The sequence below is a fragment of the Sebastes fasciatus genome, chromosome 8, assembly GCF_043250625.1.
Source record: "Sebastes fasciatus isolate fSebFas1 chromosome 8, fSebFas1.pri, whole genome shotgun sequence".
Classification (NCBI taxonomy): Eukaryota; Metazoa; Chordata; class Actinopteri; order Perciformes; family Sebastidae; genus Sebastes; species Sebastes fasciatus.
The window spans coordinates 12,971,156-12,988,613 of NC_133802.1; the positions used below are offsets into that span (position 1 = coordinate 12,971,156).

At 39.7% G+C, this 17,458-nt stretch overlaps 1 protein-coding gene and 1 long non-coding RNA gene across 3 annotated transcripts; one reads left to right on the top strand and one right to left on the bottom strand.

The window, feature by feature from the left end:
- Positions 1–707: 707 nt before the first annotated feature.
- On the bottom strand, positions 708–1,781 carry LOC141772073 (uncharacterized). The gene is made up of 4 exons (XR_012594842.1): positions 1,722–1,781; positions 1,523–1,554; positions 1,365–1,434; positions 708–1,163 (listed from the first exon to the last, which is right to left on the bottom strand). It is a non-coding gene; the product is annotated as an uncharacterized LOC141772073 (long non-coding RNA).
- A 2,676-nt stretch (positions 1,782–4,457) lies between these two features.
- wdr13 (WD repeat domain 13) lies at positions 4,458–13,454 on the top strand. Of its 2 annotated transcripts, XR_012594908.1 has the most exons (11): positions 4,458–4,587; positions 5,516–5,603; positions 5,743–5,974; positions 6,393–6,502; positions 6,761–6,891; positions 6,975–7,282; positions 9,768–9,948; positions 10,103–10,244; positions 10,403–10,521; positions 12,509–12,843; positions 12,979–13,454. XR_012594908.1 is itself a non-coding variant. In XM_074643528.1 (10 exons), the coding sequence occupies exons 2-10, from the start codon at positions 5,563–5,565 to the stop codon at positions 12,691–12,693; spliced, it is 1,449 nt and encodes a 482-aa protein (XP_074499629.1). In that variant the 5' UTR covers positions 4,458–4,587; positions 5,516–5,562; the 3' UTR covers positions 12,694–13,454. The 2 variants fall into 2 exon arrangements, 1 of the variants encoding a protein (XP_074499629.1); XM_074643528.1 differs by having other exon boundaries at positions 12,509–13,454.
- The last annotated feature ends 4,004 nt before the right edge of the window (positions 13,455–17,458 follow it).

Here is a 17,458-nt window from a genome sequence, read left to right on the forward strand (position 1 = left end):
TATGAACACATTTTTTTGTGGTGAAATTTCCTAATGGTGTTTGTATTTTGTTTTGTGTTATTTTGATAATTTCCTTCAAATTGAATTATCTGCATTTGCTTAGAGAAGATATCCTTAGTATTTGTGAACATTTGATTTCACTCTTCAGTATTGAAAATAAAGGGTTAGATCAGGGTATTTCACACATGTTACTGTGGGGGGAAATGTTTAAACTTTCCTTCTAATTTAATAGTAGATGAAATTATACAGTACACTATATTAAATATCTATCCTTACAGATTTTTATTACACTGCTGCTTTTAACGGTGCATTTACTGTATTGTAATTGATGAAAGAATCCAATGAGCGTCTGTATCAGATTGTGTTCACGTTCTCTCTATCTTTCTTAAATCTAGAAAGTCAAAGGATTTTCTTTTTAAGATGTAGTGTTTTAGATTAGAGCCTGAATGTTTGTTCATGTCTGAGAACAAGTGCTCAGCCTCTTCAGACCTAATACCACTCAATCCGATAAGTACAGTGTTTTAAATATTATTCTGACATTTACTTTTATCCGACTTTTCTCCCTGTAAATGTGAAGGCACTGATACATCTGTGATATTTTTATAAAATTTTACATCAAACCCGGATTGCTGTGTGTTTAATTCATTGTGGAAAAACAGTCTGAGAAGATGTGAATAATGAATAATACAAGCCAGATACACGTGGACTGCTGTAAGAAATAGTTGTTTATTTGAATTATTATTTACAAGAAGAAGACTGTTAGACAGTCGATCATGTTTTGAGGGTGAATTAGGAATGATTGCAAGGGGATGACAAAATGTTTTTAATGCTCAAGGCGATGGTCCGGTTTAACCTGGAGTCTATTTCTAAGCTGAGTGGACATTGTGGAGAAGGAGGGGAGGGCCAACAACAGATGGTGATGGATGGAGATCAGGTTCACTTTCTGCCTCTGTGAGAGATGAGCAGATGCTTTATTGGAAGGCAGCAGAACAGGCCATACTGCAGGCTCAAGGGGTGGTGGTTGATAAAAGTGCGAAGGGGAGGTGCACTCAGCCCTGTTTGCCCCGGGTGCTCCCGTGTTTACGACGGCAGGACCCCAGCAGTGTCTCCAAAGCCATCTTCACAAACGCCTGGAAGTTATTGCTTCTCTCCCTTCGGCTGTCCTGCGAGGGGTAGAGACACAGACAGATACCTTTACTGGGGACACGGCAATCACAGCATCTCATTTCCACACTGTGTGCCAGACATCCTGTATAGGGTCCCAAACCACTGAAGGCCTATATCAATCTTTTTTTCTGCTGTCTGTGCACAGATTTGGGTTAAAATATCCTGTTGACAAAATGTAGCCTCATGTAAATGCTTACCTCCTTGCTTCTTGTTATCATCTCCTTTCTGATCAACTTTCTTCGGCTGCTCTTTAGGACTCTGAGGTTGCTGTGAAATGAAAGCAAATGTAATTAAAGGGAAACAACAAAGAATTACAGATTGAGAAGAAAATGAGTATTTAATGATTTATTTTTACCTTGGTAGCTGACTTCTTGTCCGACTTATTACCTGAAAATAGCGGAAACATTCAGATGTATGTCAAACATTTGGAAACAAGATCACTGAATGAGGCATCTAATTTTTAATTATGTCATTGAACAGCTCTTCTGGTTTTCAGATAAATTAAAAAACATATATATTTTGTAGACCTACATCTTTGTTTCACTATAGCTTACCTTTTGTTCCCGGCATTTTGGCTGTGCTCCAGTCACTTGTGATTTCTGAGAATGCAGTGCTTAATGTGGTGTTCAACTCGGTCATTTATGGCCCGTGCTCCTGAATGGCTCTGTCACTGGGGCCCCTTCGAGAAAGAGCACCACGAACAAGCAAAGAGCCCCGTCAGCTGAGCAGCACGCCCCACAGCTCGGCAGGTCTTTGCTGAGCCAGGCGAAACCTCAGAGCTGACCTTGTCATACTGCCATTGTGAACCCACTGGAACTGTGTCCCACCTATTGTCCACGACAAGAAAGCCTTTTCACCGTGTTACCGGCAACATGAGAGTACCTTTTTTTAAATAGTCTACTAGGTCACAAATCACTTTTTTTCATGATGACCAGCCACATTAGACACTGGAGAGAGGATTAGGATTTTGTCCCCAGAAACCTAAGTGAGATTAAATGTGATTACACTAAATTAGTCTACAGTACTGTCAGCACTGTAGGAGTGGAGGAGAATAGCAGGGGTCATTAAGTGAGGCTCACATTTGCCATCCTTGTCATTCTTCATTGTGTGAACTTTTTAGTGGTGGAAGTACATTTATTCTAGTACTGCACTTAAGTACAATTTTGAGGTACTTGTACTTTACTTGAGTATTTCCATTTTATGTTACTTTTGAGACCATTTTGGAAGCCAATATTGTACTTTTTACTCTACATTTATTAGACAACATTTGTTGCTAGTTATATATAGATAATTGTAATTACTTAATATACTATATATATGTCACGCTTAAAGACGTATCTATATCGAAAGGCTTTCCTATAATTTTTTTAAGGATTCTGTACGTTGTTCTTGATGTTAAGAGTAGGGTGCCGTGTAGTCATTCATTGTTTTACGTTTATCCATCTTTTTTATTAATGGATTGTGATTATTGTTGTGTTTTTTGTGTTTGTTGTAAAGCACTTTGTAACGTGAGTTTTGATGAGTGCTATATAAATAAACTTTATTATTATTATTATCATCATTATTATTATTATTATTAGTAGTAGTAGTAGTAGTAAATAAGTAAGTAAGTAAGTAAAGTTTATATGTATAGCACCTTTCACAGATACAAAATCACAAAGTGCTTTACAATAATAAGCAAGCACAGAGCTGTCAAGCTAAAAACACTACAAAACAAACAAATGAGGAATAAGACACGTAAACAGGTAATAAATACAGTCAAGAAAAGGCCAATAAAAGCAATAAATTAATTGGAGTGGATTATTCAGATGAATTAACATATTTTATAATTATTATTATTATACTGCCAGGCAGCTTAATATATAATAATTAGCTCCACCTTTACATATGAATGCATCACTAATTAAATCCAAAAATACAATATACATTATTCTGAATTGCTCAATTCAGAATAATGTATATTGTATTTTTGCTTTTTGGTACTTTAAATATGTTTGGATGCTCATATTTGTGTAAGGTTTTGAATGCAGGATTTTATTTGTAACAGAGTGTTTTTATACTGTGCTATTGCTACTTTAATTTAAGTAAAAGTTCTGAGTACACTGGGATAGTAAAATATTGCTAATATTAATTAGGCCTAACTGAGGAGGACACCTGTGGTCCCTCAAGGCACCACTCCTTATATGCAAATGTTAGGAGGAATTAGGCCTATACCATTATTACTTTGTGCTTGTTAATGTTTTTAAAAAATGTAATTAATATCCTATGAAACCATGCTGTTTGGAAATCAAACATTTTCTAATCCAATCAAGCTGTGGTGGCTTCATCATTATTGGATCAAAACAATAGATCATGGAAATGCTGTGAATCATCATTTGGACTCATGTAGCTTTACTTTTAATTTCAAAATGACAGTATCCATAGTAACAGCAGAAAACATTAAAAACATTTACATACAGAAGAAGCATAGCGAAAACATAAACAAAGAGCTATGCCAAACATAAAAGGACAACAGAAATTAAACAAAACCAACATAAAATGTAAAAAGAAGACCACGCGAGAGTATGATACTAATTTCACTAAAAAACATTAAAGATATTGCATACATTCATTGTTTTCATTTCTTTTTTGTTTTGTGAGGAAGAAATTGTTGACAGATATAATTCCATTTCTTTCATAAATACAAAGAAATTAGGCTTTTCTTTTGGGTAAATTTACACTTGTGAATGTGGAACTTCGCGAGAATTAAAATTAAATTAATAAGAAAAAATGCATAACTGTCTTTGTCACTGTAAAATCATAGCAACCTAAATATAATATTTCTATAGTACAGTGCAAAATCTGAGAAAATGTTAACAAGTATAAAATTATTGACATCTTTCCACAATTCACATGTAAATTTACAGGACCAGAATAAATGAGAGCAAGTTTCAGGATGTGATCCGCAGAAGGAACAATTTACATCTTTGTCACTCTTTAACTTCGGACTCCTGTAGCTCCTCATCTGTGGTATTTGCTACTTTAACTTAAGTAAAAGTTGTTCGTCCAACACTGGTATAGTAAAATATTGCTAATATTAATAAGGCCTAACTGAGGAGGACACCTGTGGTCCCTCAAGGCACCACAAATGTTAGGAGGAATTAGGCCTACTACCATTATTACTTTGTGCTTGTTAATGTTTAAAAAAAATTTCATTAGTATCCTATGAAACCATGCTGTTGCAAATCAAACATTTTCCAAAATAATAATATATAATATAATAATAAATCATGTAAATGCTGTGAATCATCATCTGGACTCGTGCAGCTCCACATCAGTGTGTCAGAGGGCTGGTGACAGCGCGTCATGTGACACCGCGTCATGTGACACCGCGTCATGTGACCTGACAGTGAAAGCAGCGATGGAGAAAAGCTAAGGAAGGTGAGTCGTTTACACACCTATTTCTCTGTGTTTCCGTGCTGCATTATAACACTGCAACGCCTCATTCTCTGTATAAACTAGCTAACTGATAGACTATCTGTGTACATTGAAGAATGAGTGAGTTATACGCGAGGACATCGCATATGATGTTGTGGCTAACTTGCTAATTGCTAGGCAACGTCAGGTAGCTAGGCGACGTTAGCTAGCTGAGCTGTCAATTTTGCTCGTCTGCTTTTGGTGCTTTTGCTTCTTATTCGCTAAAAACATGCCCTATACGTTCATTATTTAGCATCCATATGACTATTTCAGTTCACTTAATTATTGTCTGGTGTCAAACTAGCAAAACACAGCTCAATGTCAGTCCCTGTGGTGCCATTAGATGCTGCATCATCACCTGATTCAATGCTGTGGATGGGAGGATGTGAGGATGGTGAGGTGGATATCTCTCTTCAGTTCAGTTCAGACAACTTTGTTTATCCCCAAGGGGGCAATTCATTTGTAGCATTCCCAGTCCATACGTCCATACATACAACAGACAACCAATAATTTAGTTAAGTCAAAGGAAACATATTAAAGGCATGGGGAAACTTGAAGGGACAAGTTACAAGAGAACCATATAAATACATAGGATTATGGCAATAAAAGCCCAAAAAAAAGAAACAATATATAAGAACAACATGTGTTAAAGTTCCTCTAAATAACAGTCATTTAAAATGGGTATGGTCTGTGTTCAGCAGCTTAACAGCAGAAAAGGGATAAAGGACTTGGAGTAACGATTTGTTCTCCTTAAGGGCACATTTCGGCCTGAAGGTAGAGATATCTCTCTTCTGTGAATGTAATACTCATGTTAGCTAAGCTGCATTCTCACACAGTGACATAAGTTTATTAGTTAAAGTATCTAAAAAAGTGTGTGTTGTGTATTTGACAGGAATCTGCCCTGGCAGTGGCTTCCTCTCGACCCAGAGTGCTTGTGGAATGGCAGCAGTTTGGCAGCAGGTTTTGGCAGTGGACGCAAGGTGAGACTCAATCATGCAGCAGGCTTTTAATAATCTAAACTGATGAAGAAGCTATTCAGACGTGTAATTGCTTATGGATAACTTGTGAGTTATTGTGTGTGTGTGTGTGTGCCTTGTCACTTCTTTTTCCCAACCCCAGGTACAATGCTTACCGCACGCCTACGTTCCCACAGTTCCGAACTCAGTACATCCGCCGACGCAGCCAGCTGCTCAGAGAGAACGCCAAGTGTGGCTTTGAGCCGGGGCTGCGCAGGCAGTACCTGAGGCTGCGCAGTCAGCTGCTGGCCCTGCGCTACGGGCCCCTGTCTGAGCAGAGCAGCTTCAGGGCCAGCAGTGTGCGCAGCTCCCGCACCACACTGGACCGCATGGAGGTCAGACCCAAAGAAACAGAAAGGGCAGGGAACGTAGAAGAGAGAGAATAGGAGGGTGGGTGGGTGGCGGTGGGGGGGTGTCTATACTAATTTGGGAAATGAGATATAAAAATATCTGAGAGTTGGAATGATAATATAGGAAACAACATATGAGAGCCATCTGGATAGCTAGACCTTAGTTTTCATCAATCAGCAGTGATAGCCAAGCAACACTTTGGTTGCCCATACATATTAAGCTGAGCAGCTTGGTTGAAATGGCTGGCATTGCCCATGTATATTGGCAATATCATTAACATAAAAATGCATGGTAATTTCAATAAGTTTTCAAGAATTATTGATGGTTATTTTGATGATTATTTGTGGTCTTTACTTGCACTCACTCCTACGAGGTTCTCCCCATCCCTCTCCTCTCGGGCAGGACTTCGAGGAGGACCCCCGCGCCCAAGGGGCTCGTGGTCACCGCCGGTCCGTCAGCAGAGGCTCCTACCAGCTACAGGCCCAGATGAACAGAGCCGTCTATGATGAGAGGTACTCACAAGAACACCACACAGAGATCCTCAACTTGCATTCAGCTTCTTGTCTCATCGCCTTGAGCAATTGAATTCTCTTTGATTTATTCCTCCTTTGAGCCATTGCGTTTTGTTGGATTTGCTGGCTATAATTCTGGTTTGGTTGCACTCAGTAATGATCTGATCTCTTATATTGAGTTGTCAGCTGTAGGCAAGGGTTGTGAGGTGTGTTGTATTGATTATATGCTTACGTGGTGGTTTTTATTTCTGGCCGCAGGCCTCCGGGCAGTTTGGTGCCCACCTCAGTGGCAGAGGCCAGTCGTGCCATGGCAGGGGACACAACTTTGAGTGAAAACTATGCTTTTGCTGGCATGCACCACATATTTGACCAACATGTAGACTCTGCTGGTAAGTAAATCGTTTTTAATTTATGATAATCCATTTGTACGCAACATTTATTTCTCTTCATCTTCCTCTCCTTGTTCTTTTAGTTCCACGGTTGCAGTTTGCCAACGACGACAAGCACCTCCTTGCTTGCTGCTCCTTGGACGGCACCCTGTCCATCATGACGTTGTCCCCGTCTCCTCCCAGTGTGAAAGTGACCCTGAAAGGTCATGGAGGTCCTGTCACAGACTTTGCTTGGTCTCTGAGCAACGACATCATCGTGTCGACATCACTAGATGGGACTCTGCGTATCTGGAACACGGAGGACGGTCGGTGCATCCGAGAGGTCAGAGACCCAGAATCCAGCGAGTTGCTCTGCTGCACCTTCCAGCCCATGAATAACAACCTTACTGTGGTGAGTCTCATTTGAAACAGGTTATCATTTTTTTTTACTAATTCCCTAGTACCACAAAAACTTGCACAAAGGAGTTACTCAGTTGCAGGTAATTGAGAAACACTTAAGAATAGAACAATAAAAGACCCCTGTCTAATTGGCTGTTAGTATTTTTTAATGTCCTTGTTCAACCTACTTTTCATTTTTGTGTTACAGTATTATACTTCTAATATTTTAATAGATTTTAAATATTTTCCATCTCACCTGCAGTTTTGTATGATCTACTTTTAGGGCCCCAACTATACGGTCCTAATATGTTTGCAGGAACAAAATCATGTTGATGTTTGTTTTCGTCAACTCAACACAAATGACAACTAGAATGGCACTCGTAAATCTCCGCCAAGGTGCCTGACTTTAAAAACAGATCACAGCTCACAGCTGGTGGTACCGTGAGGTGGTCGGCTTATTATTAACACGGTGTGTTTCCGTGTAACGTATCGGCAGATGCCTCTCTCATTCAGCAGTCTTGTTATGTCTGTATAACGTTACACTAAGTTGTCTGTCATCCCGTCATCTACGTTTTTTTTCTTTCTCACTGCGGACGGCCAGCAGCTCCCACACACACATCCACACACGTATCTCTGCTCTAAGAAGGAAGAAGGCGGGGTCATGCATCATCAGTCACACTGCGCATATGTTATACCCTGTTGTCTTAATGCTCAGGCTGATCGGAATTCTTAAAAAAAATCCTGAATCCGGATCATGATCTAATGGATTGTTCATTGTGCCACACTCCACCCCTCCAAAAGTTCCTTCAAATCCATTGCAAACTTTTGGAGTAATCCTGCAAACAGACAGACAAACAAACAAACAAACCAACACCGGTGAAAACATAACCTCTGTGGCCGAAGGCCTTTGGTGGAGGTAATAACCATTGTTTCTGGACTAAATGTTTGAGTTCAATATCAGCTGTGATACTTTGATATTGATGTCACAGTAAATCAGTGATCATTTCTTCTAAAAAGTAAAATTCTAGAAATATTTTCAGCAATGCTTAATAATATACTTAACAGCCTTGAAACACGTCACATAGCTGCATGCATTACTGTGATAATAAGCCATATGACGCTGTTCACAAGACACTCTCATTCTGTAATTGAGCACTAAATATAAAGTGTGAATATGCAAACGTATGCGTCATATTTCAAATGTCTGAATTTAGATCCCAGACGACACGGTGCAGCTTGAAACTGTGTTTGCAGATTTTTCTCTTATGACAGTTGTGTGTCACTATTTAGTTTGTGTCACATGGGAAAAGGACTTTATTAAAGCTGGGTGGGCAAATTATTTTTGGCATCATTGGGCAATAATTCCTAATAACTTTTCAGCATATTGTAATTCTAGTGGTACCCCAGGGTAGGCAGTTTTCTGTGATTGGCCAGATTTTTTAAAGCCTGAAAACAGAGCCATGAGGAGGTGAAGAAGTCTAGTTTTCTCTCAGAACACTTGAATTACAATATGCTGAAAGGTTATTATGGAATTTTTGCCCAATGATGCCAAAAATAAACTGCCTACCTCCGCTTTAAAGATAGTGTGAACACCTAGTGAGGCAAGGCAGTGGTTAAACCTGAAAAATACAATTAATACCATTAATACCTTTCTTGTCATGTATCTGTTACCGCCACACTTTTATTGTTTTTTTTTAATACTTGAAGGCTTTTTCAGAATTTGGGAAAAATTTTAAATTTTGCTTTGCTCCAGTACTGGTGTACCCATAAACCAACCCCAAATCAATGACGGGGACTTTTGCAGCTTATATTTCCTCTTCAGCGTACATAACATGCTGTAAAATTAATGAATCCTCATGTATCTTTATTTTACTCAAAACACTCAGTCTCATTTTTTGGGAGTGACGGTTATTCACAAAACAATAAAGTCTCAATAATAGCTTTTCACCTCCTTCACAATAACTGCATGCACTGTGCAGACACTGATTCAAATTTTAGAATTGAATGTCATCTTTTGTCACCAAAACAAAAGTGGTAAGTGTCTTGGATAATCTATTTTATACGCTGCTTTTTCAGTGGCAAATACTTGAATTGATGAGCAGAATGTAAAATGAAAGTCCATTTACGGCTCATTAAACGGAGCATGAGTGAGATGAATATTTGTTTATAACCGACAGTCAGTACCAACAACAAGCAATAACATTATGAAAGGAAGAAATGTGTTTTTCTGGTTTGTGCTGGTTTAACTGGTCCGTCTGCCAGAGCAGCCCTGTATTGGTCTAATCTGCCTGAACACAAGATGACAGTAGATGCTTTCTGTTGGATTACACCATTTCTTCTACCTCAAAGAAATATTTAATATTTTACAAAGATCAATCTGCGCTGGTTTTCACCAGTCTAACCAGCAAAAACACAACAACCAGTGCTTTTCCCAGTCAGTTTATCAGTGCTGCCTTGTGGACATAATGAAGGTCCTCACTCCCAGTTCTGTGTTGCAGGTGGGAAACAGCAAGCACCACCTGCAGGTGGTGAACATCTCCACTGGGAAGAAGGTGAAGGGGGGCTCCAGTAAGCTGACAGGCCGCGTGCTGTCTCTTTCCTTTGATGCTCCGGGGAGGATCCTTTGGGCTGGCGATGACAGGGGGAGCATCTTCTCCTTTCTCTTCGACATGGCCACAGGTACACTCGCAACGTTTCTGTTTGGCAGCGTGTGCGGTAACTGAATCACAAATTATAATTAGTTTTTGAATCATGCACTGAATGTCGTCTCTGGTTGAGAGGATTGATGTGTCTCTGCCGGTCTCTGCTGTTTCTGCCCGCCCCCCCCCCACAGGGAAGCTGACCAAAGCCAAGCGTCTGGTGGTGAGTGAAGGCAGCTCCATCTGCAGCATATCTGCTCGGTCCTGGATTAGCCGAGAGGCCAGAGACCCCTCCCTGCTGATCAACGCATGTGTCAATAAGCTGCTGCTGTACAGGTCAGTCTGTGAGGGAGAGTCACTAGTTATTAATAGGCAGTTTTGTCTTTGCTGCGCTGAGATATAATTTAAAGCCTTCCTTATTGGTGTGGCATGTATGTGAAGATGTATTTACATCGTTACATTGAGTCTGATTGATGGCACGTTTGCGTTGGCAGGGTGGTGGACAACGATGGTACACTACAACTGAAGAGAAGCTTCCCTATCCAGCACGGTTCCCAGCACGTTCACAGCATCTTCTGCCCCCTCATGTCTTTCAGACAAGGGGCCTGTGTGGGTAAGAAGACTCTCTGTGTTCCTGCTCTGATATTTGAATAGAAAATTAGACCACAGTTCATTATATGCTGCAGGCTATATAGTGTGAACAAAATATATGCAAAAAATAGCTGCTTTTGGATACAAAGAAAACCCCAAATAGCAACATTTCAGCAATTAAGTAATTCACCTTGTTGTTAGCTCGTATGCATATTTGAATGAACTTTAATGGCTTTTTAAAACGTTCATCTCCCAAAGGGTTGTAGAATTTCATATTAGTATATAACCAATAGTTCAAAAGTTATACAACATGTTGTTTGCATGAGTAATATTTGACAGCACTCTACCTCAGAGCTTCACCTTATTTGACTTTTCCTCACCTTTAATTATTTCCTACCAATCAACAGTTCATTTCCCTCGAGGCTTGTCAGTGTTTAAATTGACAGCTTTGTGTCTCCAATTAGCAGAAGCATCTCACTCATAAAAATACCCTTCAGTTAGGGAAGTGTTGTAATTTAATTGTTACAAAAGCCATTGAAGTTTTGCAACATGGTTGCTTACATTATTTCAATAAGGACACGACCTGACAAACTGACACCTGAGAAGTGGCCTCATATCTGTATCTCTGGATAGTTGAACAGCTCCTGCTAGAAACATAAAGGCCCTGACACACCAGGCCGATGGTTGGCCAATGTCGGGCCATCCGTGAGCGTCTGTGGCTCTAGTTTTTGTAGTGTGTCCTGCATCGTTGGCACTAGTCTGTCCATGTCGGCGGCTTTTTGGCCGATGGAGCATGTTGAATCGGTGGCGGAGCCCGTCGGTGGGAGGAATCACTCGGATTAGCTGTTCATCTTATGCAAAGTCAGTGCACGAGAAGAGAAACGGAAGTGAGGAAAGTGAACGAGTAAAGTCAAGAAGGCTTTCATTTTTCATCTTCATCTCATCTGAACATTCCGATATGCGGATATTTTCACAACATCATCTGGAATGAAGCTAAGTGAGAGTGATGCGAAAGGTAGGAAAACGCTGCTTTGTTTCTAGGTTTTCTTGTTTCCCTTTTTGAATGATTAATACAGACTACCGCCACCTGCTGGTATGGAGAGTTATTTCCCCTCACGCAGATGCAGAACATAGGTGCTAGTTGTCCGTTGGTTGTAGTCCTTATGGTATGTTTAAGTGTGACTTTTTGGCCAAGACACAGTGGATATGAGGCGCCGCAACAGTTTGCCTTCGTCACCGCTAGTTCTTTGATGTCAGTTTGGTGTGTCTAGGCCTTTAAAGCTGTACTGTGCATACAAGTGATTTTTAATACTGTCTCTTGAGATTGTTTAGAAGCAGGGTAAACTATTGTGATACCTATTTTCAATCCAAAATGAATTGTTTGTGTAAGCCATCCATCATTTATAGAGTGGTGCAGCGATAATGTATTTTTGTAGGCCAACCAGGAAATTAGCATCGCCCTGGGTTCCTTTGACAAAAAAACAATGGGATTTTTCCATTGGGTTTTTGGATTATTGCAGAAAATAAACTCCGTGGCAAACAAACATTTATGATTCTTCACAAATTAACACCACTTTGATGCAATCCAAGCCGAAATAAAAAGCTAACGTTAGGCTATAAACGAAACTACACCACAGTCTCATGAACGCAGGTAAACACAAAGAGGCTGTGAAGGCGGATGAGTCGGCGTGATGACGTTTTGTAGTCTCATTTAGTTGTTAGCAACTGCCTTTTTGAAGACATGTAAAGGCCTCAAAATTCCCAAGTGGGATATTTATTGATGTATTTTATATGGTAGAACAAAATGTAAAAATCTCTTCAGCTTGTGTTAACCACAGATCTTATTTCAGGCATTTACTTTGAGACAAGGGAACCGGAAGTGCTTAAATGCTAACTCATTTCCGGGTTCTAGGACTCATTCCTTCCTAGGACTCTTATTTATCCATTTCTCCTTGTAAATTCTCTACACCATTCAACTTCTCGATCTTCTGATTTTCCCTCTGACACAGTGACCGGCAGCGAGGACACCTGCGTCTACTTCTTCGACGTCGAACGCAACACCAAGGCGATAGTGAACAAGTTACAGGGTCACGGCGGACCGGTGCTGGACGTCAGCTTCAACTGTGACGAGAGTTTGCTGGCATCCGCCGACTCCACCGGCATGGTCATCATCTGGAGGCGGGAGCAAAAGTGACTGATCCACCAATAAAATGCTTCCATCCAGCGCGTACAAACGGCCCTGCCGCTTCTTAACCGTCCAATAACAAAGTGTGTAGATTTTCACTGGAATGTAACAGGCTGCATTAAACGTTTAATGTAATGATAACTCGAGTGCAATCAGAAAGCTCACCATGCTGTGTAGGTGAAAGGGATGTCTAAAAATTCAAGGGGTTGTGGGGGTTGTATGTATGTATGTATGTGTGTGTGTGTGTGTGTGTGTGTGTGTGTGCGTGTGTGTGTGTGTGTGTGTGCGTGTCAGTACTCCTGCAGCTGAGAAATATCTTTTTAACAAAGAAAGAAAGAGCACTACTCCCATGCATGTGTCATGGCTTACCTCTGACTTGTACGGATATGACTGAATTCATGTGATGAGGATACAACGTAATCTTCCAGAGCAAACTGGTCCAACACTTTGTATCTCACTGACGGCCCCCCTGGCGTAGATCTAGTTCACTATTTATGTAACTGTTACTCAAGCAGTGTAATCAAGTGTAGTAAAACCGCCTTATTTGCTTTCTGTTCTGCAATTGCCTGTTTGCATTTGAGACCATGTGCATGACATTGAACTCTGAATCAGTCTGTAGGCATATATCAAATTGATCACCACAAAAGACAAATGAGTGTGTTTTTCAGTATGTGTTTGTACTTATCTGTGTTTGTGTATTCAGCTCAAGCTGGTTGCGGATTCATATAATTTATTTAACGCACATACAGAATAAACTACTGTAACTGTCAGCTGTCTTTGTATCTTTTTTCACCATATATATTTGAAACAATAGAATTTAACAATAGTGGAATGGTAATAACAGCTTAATGCAGTAGGGTGGTCAAACCTACAGTGTAGGAGAGTGTTAGTCATTGTGTGGGTCTTCAAGATCTACACAGGATTCCCCCTCCATCAATGAATAAAAGTCATGTAAAAATGTACTATTGCGTTTGGAGCTGGGGCGATCAATCTATAATATTGTGTTATGAGATAAGATATTGTTTTAGTATTGTGAAAGTGTTTATTAGGACTTTTGACCTTTTGAGTGTTAATGAAAAATAGTCAATTCCTTTGCCTATTTGGCCATCAATCATAATCATATTGATAATGATGTTTTTCGGCAATGTCGTTGGGTTTGTTGGTCCACCACTTTGGTCCTGTCTGAAATATCTCAAAAACTGTTGGATGTACTGACATGGCATTTTTGACAGACATGTATGTTCCCAAGAGGATAAATCCTCCTGACTTTGGTGATCCCCTGTCTTTTCATCCAGTGCTACATTGAGGTTCACGTACATGAATGTAAATTTGCCCAATACTTTGGTTTATGACCAAATACCTGCAAAACTAATGACATTCACATCAACCTCAACTGTGTTTAGTGCTAATTAGCAACTGTTACAATAATAATACGCTAAATTAAGGTTGTGTCTAGAAGGTAACCAGCAAATTGCGAAATTCAAGGTCAATGCCTAACCTCAACTATCTCGCGAGAGGTTCCCAAATTGTGGGTTACCATCTAGACACGACCTTAAACTAAGATGGTGAACGCCCAAAGCATTGCTGTGTAGTCTTGTTCAACGATTTGTGTGCAAGTGTCTCTTCAAAACCCCAAAATGTCTTCACTCTATCAATATTGAGGTTTTAGGTCAAATATATCGTAATACTGGATTTTGTCAACATCAACGAAACGTAGTTAGTTGCAGGTACACTATACAGTAAATACCCATAAACTATCAGGTAGAGTAAAGTAATGTTGACTTGTAGCGTGTTATGAGTTCAACCATAGATGGATTTTTTTCCTTTTCCAATATTATTTTTAGAGGCCAAAGAGTTAAAAGTGTCTTGTATTTCACAAGAAAAATGTCAAAATCTGAAAGAAATATACATGATTTTGTTAAGCGGAGGTGCCCGGTGACCCCGCAAATATTTCTTTGAACCCTTTTGACGGGGCCCCAGTTTGGGAACCACTGATGGTAGATCACACCCACACATTGAAGCTCCTAGAAGTGTCTGTTTTCTAAGCCTGGACAAGCAATAAAAATGATATTAGTGTTACATTGTCAGACTAATGTATCATGGCAATCTCTGCACCATTTGAACCATCTCAGCATATGAGAAACATACTTACACATAATTTCTAGAATTTGTGGAAACGGTGGAAAAAGTAACAATGTGTGTGTGTGTAAGAATTTAACCCCAATATGTTTGATTAATTTCACAAATGCAGTGCTTTCAGACTTGCGATTGTTTTCCTCCCAAGGTTGGTGAGGGTATTGTGACGTAGAAACGTGTCTGTGTGGGTGTGAAGGCACAATGAATGGTTGCTGTCTGGGAAGGTCAGGACGAGGCTGTGTGAAACAGGCAGCAAAGGTGCTGATAAAAAAACAAGGATTTCTATCCAAGAGAGCAACACAACACTTCTCCTGTGTGAACCCAGCTGCTCTGATAGGACAATGCAACAACCCTGCATCTTCACAACACACAGTGGGCGAGGATAAGTTTTCACAAATGAGTAAGACGGCCTTTGTTGTGGTGTATCTTGGAGGGAAGTGGGAAGAAAACTAAAAATAAGCGCTTTAGATGAATCTGCAACATCAGTTCTGGTGAGACAGAGATGCTCAGTCTGATACAACCTGTTAAACCTGGACTATTTAGAGGATGCTCACTATGGAAACATCTTTTTCATCAACCGCAGTCTAGGCGCGCAAATAAAGACAATGGAAATTATCTCTCATTCAAATTCAAAATATAGTCAAATTGTTTATCGAGAAAATACACAATCACATGATGGCTGGATTTCAATCAGGGCCTAATTAAGATTGAAACATATTACATTCTCCCCAGCCTTTCCATTTTATTTCATAATGTCAGAAGCATAATTATGTAGTATGGTTGGCTGCTTAAGGTTTGCTTTAAGGGTGGGATCTGTATGAGATTCAGTCCATAAAGTATTTATGTCCCTTATCATGCGGAGGAGTAATCCTCAACAACAACATTTAAAATCATGTTTAAGATTTGGTCATTTGTTCTTCTGTTAGAGTGTAATCATGATACGTGTTAAATCAACTTTTATTCATCCAGATATTGTACCACAAGTATATGCAAGTTTTAATGAATGAAATTCGTTTTTCTGGTCTACTGAGCGATTGGATACTGCCTTAAACCCATTTCTCGGTTTACACAAAAGATTCCACAGCTGCCGCTTGAAAAGCCTGGTACACAGCGGCAGTTATTTTTATTATTGTTTCATTTTACAGTCACTATTTCTGGATTTTGCGTTGTATCAAATCTCATTTATTATGCCGCATGCTGTGGTAAGAATGAATTGCATGGTTCTGCTTGGGAACATCGTTATCAAATGCTAGTTTTAAGTATAAAAGCTAATGAAGTTAGCTATGTTTATGCTTGAGTCCTCTTTGTTTTTGCATTGTTTAAAGTGCGACGAGGTCACTTTTGAACGTAGAAATAACAGATTCTTAACAGAAATAAAATGCATCCTTGCTCAATTCAATACAGTCAGAGGTTTTGCTGCTACAGCCTCGCTTGGTCTGGTATGACCAGTAGCTCCTGGTGGCTAATGTTAGCAAACTTTAAAGAGGTATTGCTGCATAACATTGTATAACATTGCTTAAAACAGTTTCTCAGCAGTGCGATGCAAAAATGGGGTGCAAGAATACGTGACAACACATGACAACTGTGCACACTGTTTCCGGTGCGAATTATCCGCGTTGCTGTGTTCCATCTTCGTCAATGAGGCCAAATGAGTAGTGCTCCTAAATAGTGCTTGTGTCCACTTCACACAACAAAAACACAGACAGAGAATGTCTAAAGGGCTTTAACGTTAACTACACAATACATAAACTAATAGAACCCAAATTTTGATGCTAACAGTACAGTGAGCTGCTGTTTGCTAACCCTGTTCCGTGACCAACATATAACGTTCGCAAGTGCATATCATCTACATGACCATCTTCATTGTATCCCAGATGCTGGGCGACCTCAAGCCATATATTGTCTTTTATTTGGTTGTTGAGATAGTAGTGTGAGTACATTATTAGGTGTTGAGAAGGGGGACGGCCCATTGTTATTCCGAAACAGCAATAGTCCCATTGGACTGAAAAAGCCCATTTGTCTGACAACCCGTTACCCTGAAAACAAACAAATTAGGGCTACCAAAGTTAACGCAAATTTGTTAACGCAGCTTGCAATGTTTAGGTTGTAGCGAGCTCAGTTTAAGAGCTAGAGTGAACGATACTGGTATTATATCAAATAGAAATATATACTAAAAACTATAAAACCTAAGGAGTCCATTGGTACCAACCATGTCATGCTAGCTTGTCACAAAGGAGGTTAAATAACGCTCCAAACTTGAGCTAAATTTTGGCGAGGAAAAACTGGCATGGCCATTTTCAAAGGGGTCCCTTGACCTCTGACCTCAAGATATGTGAATGAAAATCGGTTCTATGGGTACCCACGAGTCCCCTTTACAGACATGCCCACTTTATGATAATCACATGCAGTTTGGGGCAAGTCATGACCTGTGACGTTTTATATTTGTCATTGTTTTGTGTTGTAAAATGATTTCCAATAATAAATGTATACATACATTTGCATTAAGCAAGCATATTTGCCCACTCCCATGTTGATGAGAGTATTAAATACTTGACAAATCTTGCTTTAAGGTACATTTTGAACAGATAAAAAATGTGTGATTAATTTGCAATTAATTATGGACAATCATGCGCTTCAT

What these genes read in the sequence shown, in the direction of transcription:
- wdr13 (XM_074643528.1), top strand. Translation starts at nt 5,563, where the DNA reads ATGGCAGCAGTTTGGCAGCAGGTTTTGGCAGTGGACGCAAG. An exon ending in AGAGCCGTCTATGATGAGAG is followed by an intron (nt 6,503 to 6,760) that starts GTACTCACAAGA and finishes TTCTGGCCGCAG; the next exon opens with GCCTCCGGGCAGTTTGGTGC. An exon ending in CCAACATGTAGACTCTGCTG is followed by an intron (nt 6,892 to 6,974) that starts GTAAGTAAATCG and finishes TTGTTCTTTTAG; the next exon opens with TTCCACGGTTGCAGTTTGCC.